Genomic DNA, 7,649 nt, shown 5'->3' on the forward strand with positions numbered 1-7,649 from the left:
TTGGGTTCAACACTCAGCACTACATAAAAAATAAATAAATAAAATAAAGGTATTGTGTCCAACTACAACTTAAAAAAAAATTAAATAAAGTTTAAAAAAAAAACTTCAGTTTCATGTATGACTTATCTTCAGCTAGCTGAGATTCCCCATGTTTGATCACCCCTATCTTTCTAGTCAGATACTTAATGAATTATAAATTAATATTGGAAAATCCTAACCTAAGAAAAGAACCAATGAATAGTATTTTAAAAGAAAAGAATTATTTCTCATAAGAAAAAAAATCCTGAAAATAAGCTTCCCCTAGTTAATCACTAGCCAATAGAAATTCTGAAAGATTTAAAGATTTCTTACCACAAAATTTTTTACACAAAGTGAGTTTCCAGTGTTGCCATGACAGTATTTATTGAATAAACTCAAAGGACTGGAATTACATATACCTTTAAAAGATTTAATCTTGAAATCCTTGGATGTTCTTTAATAATAGGTCTATATGTTGCAGAGTAACCTTTAACAAAAGTCACTCAAAAGTTACACATATCTGTAATTCCAGATACTCAGAAGGTTTAAGCAGGAAGATCATGAGTTCATGGCAACATAATGAAACCTCATCTCAAAACAAAAGGAAGGAAGGAAGGAAGGGAGGAAGGGAGGGAGGGAGGGAGGGAGAGAGGGAGGAAGAAAAAGAGAAAAGCTACTCTAAAATAACGATCCAACTGATCCTGGGCTACCTCAAACCTAAAAATATCTACTAAAACAGAAATCCATTCCCAACTTTAATGACTCACAATATCAGTTCATTCCAATTTTGTTAATCTTAGACTATAAAAACAAGGATCATTTTTGCACACTCAAAGGTAAATACAACTTTTTAGATGCGCTCTGAAATCAACCATATGTCCTTGGAGTCACAGAGTAGCTATGGTAGATACACTTATTTATTCACAATTCTTCCATCCCTCCCACCTCTGCTATGGCTTCCCTGAGGGTAGAAACTATCCTTACACTCACTGAATCTGGTTTGGTTCTATGATTTGCTTTGAACACTGAAATATGGAAAGAAGAATCAAAGTTCCTAACTAAGAATTTAAGAGGCTTTGTGTATTTTTTTCTCATCTTCTGTCCTGCTTTCAAACATGAGAAGAGCACACTCCAGCAGGTGCTGCTGTATACAATAGACTAAATCAAACCAATAGGCTACAGTGACTGCAGCCAGCCCAGTGAGTCATGAGCAAGAAATAAAGATCTTTTATGTAAGCCAAAAAAAATCTCGGAGTTATTTATGGCCATAACAAAAATTCAATAGAGTGGCCAAGAATAAAAGGGCTAAGTTATTATTTTTCTGGTTCTATTCTGTTCCTCATTAAAATTTCCAGGTCAATTCTCCAAAAAATAGAGTGCTAAACTAAACAGATTTTCAATTCTGGATATACTAAAAACTGACAAAACATTTATCTGACAGATTGACGGCTTTTAAAGTGATTTCTTCTGAAGATGTATTCATTATCCAAGACTAATAATTGTTATATCCTCTCTACTAAAGTAGAAGCATCTTGAGGACAGAATTTGTGTCTGATTCATCACCCTCATAGTACCTAACCTAAGTGTTTAATACTTATTAGCCATTGATAAATGTCTGTATCACAATAAACTTACAAGTACTAATCAAAATTACCCATATTCAAAAATGATATCCTAAGATATAAAATTAATTTTATTTTTGAAACAACAGAAATGATTAGAACACCAGGAGAATTAGTCCTATGCAATGACTAAAGTTCAAAACTGATAACTCATACCAATATTAACTCTTATAAAATGGTACACAGGTTCCTTCCATAAATATTGAAATACAGAATGAGTGGCTAGATCATTCCTGCACCCAAACATGCAGCAGAGATGCATCAAACATCAAGGGCACGATTGCAAGGATTGTCCCATTGAGAGTCCTGTCAACCTCTAGCCTAGCACTTTTCCTCTTTTAGTAGTCTCTATCACTGGTCCTCTGTGCCTCTGTTCCCTACTCACTGGAAAATTAGTGATCTAATTTTCTTCATTATTCCCTATCACCCAATGTATCTATGTTATTTGCTTTCCTCATATTTCTCTATATTATCCTTTGCCCTCCTCTTCTTTTTCTGCTTTCCTTTCATACTTCTAAGCCTTGGTACCAGAAGTCACCACCACATATCCAGAATATCCCTGTTCACAATGAACCAACCAACTACCTTGCACCAAATGGAATTTCCAGACCTGAGTCAAGAAAAGCAGGTGTGTTTCTTTTTCTTTTTTTAATTGTAGATGGACACAATATTTTGTTTATTTATTTTTATGTGGTTATAAGTACTAATCAAAATTACCCATATTTTGTTTATTTATTTTGTTTATTTATTTTTATGTGGTTCTGAGGATCGAACCCAGCACCTCGCACTCATTAGGCAAGCGCTCTACTGCTGAGCCACAACCACAGCCCAGCAGATGTGTTTCTTACAGGATGTTCTGGGACTTCTACAGAGCTCCATAATTAAAGAAATGTGAAAACCAGGATTTATTCCAAGGAAGTGTTGGGGAGTGATATTGGCCAAATTATATTGTGTACATACATGAATATATAACAACAAATCCCATCATTATGTACAACTATAATAATGCACGAATAAAAAATGTGGAAATAAAAAAGAACTTATCTCAATAAAATTCTATCATATTCTGCTGAACCTGTCTAAAAACATTCAGTTCATCAAAGTTGTCTATTACAAAGGATGTCTTTAAATATACTGAAATTATTAGTTAATCCCCAAATTTCATTATTATGATTTCTGCCCAAATAATTTTAAGTATGACTTGGTGCTAATGAACATGTAAATGAAATTATCTGTTATTCCTAGATTTAGTTTCAAATTGAGAAAATAAAGATCCAATATAATAAACATACATATTTTCCTTTCTTTCCAGATTATCCTTTCTACTTGTATTCTAAAAATAGCATCCCCTTTCCTCTGGGAACCATCATCTGTACTTTACCCCCAATTCCCAGAGAATAATGAAATGTAAAACAGATGCTCTCTAGCTGGGTATGGTGAGCACGCCCATAATCCCAGCAATTTAGCAGGGTGAGGCCAGCCTCAAAATTTTAGTGAGTCCCTAAGCAACTAAGCAAGACTCTGTCTCAAAAAGGATTGGGAATTAACTCAGTGGTAAAGCACCACTGGATTCAATCCTCAATGCCAAATTTAAAAATACATAAACAAACAAATAAAACAAAGGTTCTCATTTTCCTATAGATCAGTCTAGCCACAGGCTGGGGATATGGGGATGTCCAAAGCCAGACCAATTATGTTACCCACCTTGTTGGCCAAAACTGATCTGTATATTTGTTAAGATAAAGGTATGTGATACAAGCTGAACCGATCATAATCCTTCCCCGAATTTTTCAAGCTGAAATTAAGGCAAGAAAGGTGATCTTTCCTAGATAGTAATGAAACCAGGCATCTTAAGGCATGAGAGCTCACAGAAGCCATGTGCCCTGACATGCGGAGAAAGATAATCTGAGAGAACTTAGTCAAAATGCAGACAGAAGCAGAACGTAAAAGACTAATAACCATGGCAGTGCTTGAGTGCTGGTTCCAATTGTCCCTGGTAACTGCTGTACTCCTGCACTTCTCATAAGTACATAATAAGCCATCCAATAAATTCCCCTCTATACCTAAGTAAATTCAAGTTATTTTCCTATAACCAGTAGCCAAGGAAATTCTACATATCCAATTCCAAGATAATAAATTAGATTTCTAGGGGCGGGGCCCAGGAATACTGCTACAAATTCTAATGCATCTGCAGATTCTAACACATCTAACATTAGTCCATGGACTAGCATTTAAAAATAACATGATCCCCTAGGTCATCATCAGATCTAAGGTAAGCAGGTTTTGTTTCTAAATTTTTTTTTTCTCAGAGGGTGGATTGTGGCTCAGCAGAACAGTACAGTACTTGCCTTGTACATGCAAGGCCCTGGGTTTGATCCTCAGTACCACATAAACAATAAATAAATAAAATAAAGGTACTGTGTCCAACTACAACTAAAAAATAAATATTTTTTTAAAAAAAAGAAAAATTTTTTATCTCAGGAGAATGATGGCTGTATATCAAGCAGTACTAACAAAATTAGAGAAAATCATTTTTACTCTTATTAGTTGTTATTAAAAGATACATAGCCATAGATGGACTCAAAGATCCTAGAGACCAAAAAGGGATTTGAACTGCTAAGAATAAGGAAGTTTCAATCTGAAATGAAGAATCTGATTCAAAAGCTCTGCAAATAAAGTCGATCTTTCCTTAAGGATTATGTCTAAGATAAGGCTACCAGGAATTTAAAACTGAAGAGGCAGAAAATGCAATCTCCAATGTTAAATATATTAAACTTTATTTAGACAAAAAGACATACACCTGTGAATTGTTCTTCCTATGTTTACTGTACCCCTACATTAAAATATTTTTGCATTCAAAATAAGTGGCCATTTTGCTGTGGGAACCTGAAAGAGAGAATAGAGATCAGAATTCCCTGATGAAGAGAAGGGCTTAAGCACCCTTCAAATGATAGAAGTAGAAGTAAATATGAAGGCAGCCCTACTTTAAACCAAAGAGCACCCACCGTAACTATATGCTATACTAACTTATCTCACAGACTACCAGAACTCAGAAAGGAGTCTGATTTATATATATTTAAATATGTATATGTGTGTGTATATATGTGTGTGGGGTGTGTGTGTGTGTGTATGTGTGTATATATATATATATATCATACTTATAATAAATAAATCCATCCTAACTTCTTAAAGCTGATGCTTTTGTGTTATGATTTGGATGTGAGGTGTCCCCCAAAAGCTCTTATGTTAATACAGGAATAGTTGGAGGCAAAATGAGAGCTATAATCTAATCAATGCATCCTAGTTTGAATGAATTGGCAGGGTGGTAGGCAGGTGGCTGGAGAAGATAGGTCACTACAGTCGTGCTATCTTTTCTTCCCTATGTCCACTTCCACTTCTTTCTGCTTCCTGACCCTGCCATAAACTGAACATCTATCCCCTGAAGAGCCCTTCTGCATGATGTTCTGCCTCACCTTGGACCCAGAGCAACAGACTCAGTCAAGTATGAACTAAACCTCTGAAATCATGAGCCAAAATAAACTTTTCCTCCTCTAAATTGCTCTTATCAGGTATTTTGGTCACAGCAACACAAAGCTGACTAGACATTAATGTCCTTAAGCAGTTCCAACAAAAATGAAAAGGAAAAAACTAAACTTATTTTTCTCTGTATAATTTTAATCTCTTGGAAGTTCGTATATTCACATTCTTTTTTTAATAACTATTTAACCTAATACAAAAATTTAGCATGTTAGTAACAGAAGAAAACAAATAATATTACAAAATACAAATGTTGCTTAACAACATAAACTTACTTATTCAGCTAGGTTCTAAATATAAATTTGAGAACAATAAAATTTTCTCTGGTATTCCAGAAGACTATTCACATGTAATTTTTGGAATTCTACATGCTGAAGTTCTTCAACTGTAAAGTTCACTTAATATTTTCACTCAGCAAATGTTTAAAGAACACACTGGAATATATGGGATCAGTTATCTAGATTTTTCTATAAACTGAAAGTATATATCAATAGAATAACCAAATTTGACCCAAACTCATTCTTTAACTGCACTAATAATTAGATCTTGAAAGGATATTTGATAAAGCCATACTCAGAGAAAACTGTCATTTAGCAAAATTTCTTTAGAATCTCCGTTCACAATTCTCACCAAAAAGTCAAACTACAGACTCAGAGGACTACTTGATAGTTGTTTTTATTCACCTGTACTCTGATTATACTAGTAGTTTTAGAAAACCTTATAAATTAATTTAGTCAAGTGAGACTTCAGTTCGATGCTTATTTAAAATCTTTCAGTTACCAGTATTGAAATAATACCTAGAACTCTTCTTTCTAGTGCTTGATAAACAATAAAGCCTGTGCTTTAAAGAATGAAGTTAAATTTGTTTTCACCTGCATTGATGCTCCTTCCACTCTTGCAACACAGGCAACCCGATCCAAGAAAGTCACTGCCACGGGCACTGCCACAAAGAAGCCTTTACAAAAGGCTTTCAAGTATCTTTTCACCCAGCCCTGTGACTGTGCCATACCTAGAAATACAAATAAAACAAGTGAAATTAGCCTCAAGAAAGGATAAGGGCAAAAACAACATAAGAAAAATAAGAGGATGGGAATATGGCTAAGTGATACAGCATGTGCTTTGCATGCACAAGGCCCTGGTTCCCATCCCATGAATGACAGACAGAAAGACAAAAGGGAAGGAAACAGAAGAACAAACTTATTTTTTAATGTGTTTTATACATTTTATACATCCTTATAACCATTAGAATAAATTTGACTTATAATCCCAAAGGGAAATACATTAATTCAGATTAACTCTTTGCAGTAGCTCAAATCTACTTGAAAACTTCAGTGGAAAATTTCTATCCTCAAAGCAATAGTACATAAGAAAAAATAATAAGCATATCAAATCCTTTTTTGTTGAGTAAACTTAACATGTGTTTTGTTTTTGATAAGTAAATCCTTATTTGTGGCTATTATGGTTTTATACCCCCCTAAGAGAAGTTTCAGTGGGACGTGTGTTCACCCAGCTGAAAACTATTTTTCATACTCCCTCACAAGAAAGCATGACCATGTCTGATCAATGGCATATGTGCGAAAATCACACACTTCTAGGTTATGCTCTTAAAAGGGGCCCATCCTCCCTTTTTTTGTTCCCCATTTTAGAACTCCAATAATAACAATGTGACAGTAAAAACAAGAATAGTCATCTCAAGTTATAAAATCTGCACATTAGAGATGGCTAAACAACAAAATAGAAGGATCCTACATCCCCAACACTACAGAAGCTCTGTAACTGTCCTGCACTGCTTATATTCAGACTGTTAAATGAGAGGGGAATCATTTTCTACCATGTATAAACTGCCACTGTGTTGGCCTTTGCTATAATAACTAAACTGATTCTAGATAACAATGAAATCTATGAGACTGAGAAAAATATACCACTACATGTGAATTCAATACATATAAAATTATCAACCCTTGCTTAGCCCTGTAACCTTTTGATTAATTTTCAGACTTTCTAGAGATTATGAAAAGGCAATTATTATTTAAAAATAAAATTTACTTATTTCAATGCTTATTTAAAATCTTTCAGTTTCCAGTATTGAAATAATACCTAGAACTCTTCTTTCTAGTGCTTAATAAACAATAATACCTGTACTTTAAAGAATGAAGTTGAATTTGTTTTCACCTGAATTGATGTTCCTTCCACTCTTGTTTTTTTTTAGCACTATTTTTTATTATTATTAGTTGTTCAAAACATTACATAGCTCTCAACATATTATATTTCATACATTTGATTCAAATGGGTTATGAACTCCCATTTTTACCCCGTATACAGATTGCAGATTCACATCGGTTACACATCCACGTTTTTACATACTGCCATACTAGTGTCTGTTGTATTCTGTTGCCTTTCCTATCCTCTACTATCCCCCCTCCCCTCCCCTACCCTTCCCTCCCATCTTCTCTCTCTACCCCATCTACTGTA

General features: G+C 34.3%; 1 protein-coding gene across 7 annotated transcripts in view; it reads right to left on the reverse strand.

Annotated features, from left to right (window-relative positions):
- The window catches only part of Immp2l (inner mitochondrial membrane peptidase subunit 2), an 861,827-nt gene that overhangs the window by 810,672 nt on the left and 43,506 nt on the right, over positions 1 to 7,649 (reverse strand). For 6 of the 7 annotated variants that reach the window (XM_048799618.1, XM_048799612.1, XM_048799613.1 and 3 more), the window contains one exon: positions 6,050 to 6,186. In XM_048799618.1, the coding sequence (XP_048655575.1) occupies positions 6,050 to 6,184 (135 nt within the window). In that variant the 5' untranslated portion in view covers positions 6,185 to 6,186. Of the gene's footprint in view, positions 1 to 6,049; positions 6,187 to 7,649 lie in introns of those variants that run through there. The other variant, XM_048799617.1, reaches the window with a different exon arrangement.

Source organism: Marmota marmota, unplaced genomic scaffold (genome assembly GCF_001458135.2).
Source record: "Marmota marmota marmota unplaced genomic scaffold, marMar, whole genome shotgun sequence".
Taxonomy (NCBI): domain Eukaryota; kingdom Metazoa; phylum Chordata; class Mammalia; order Rodentia; family Sciuridae; genus Marmota; species Marmota marmota.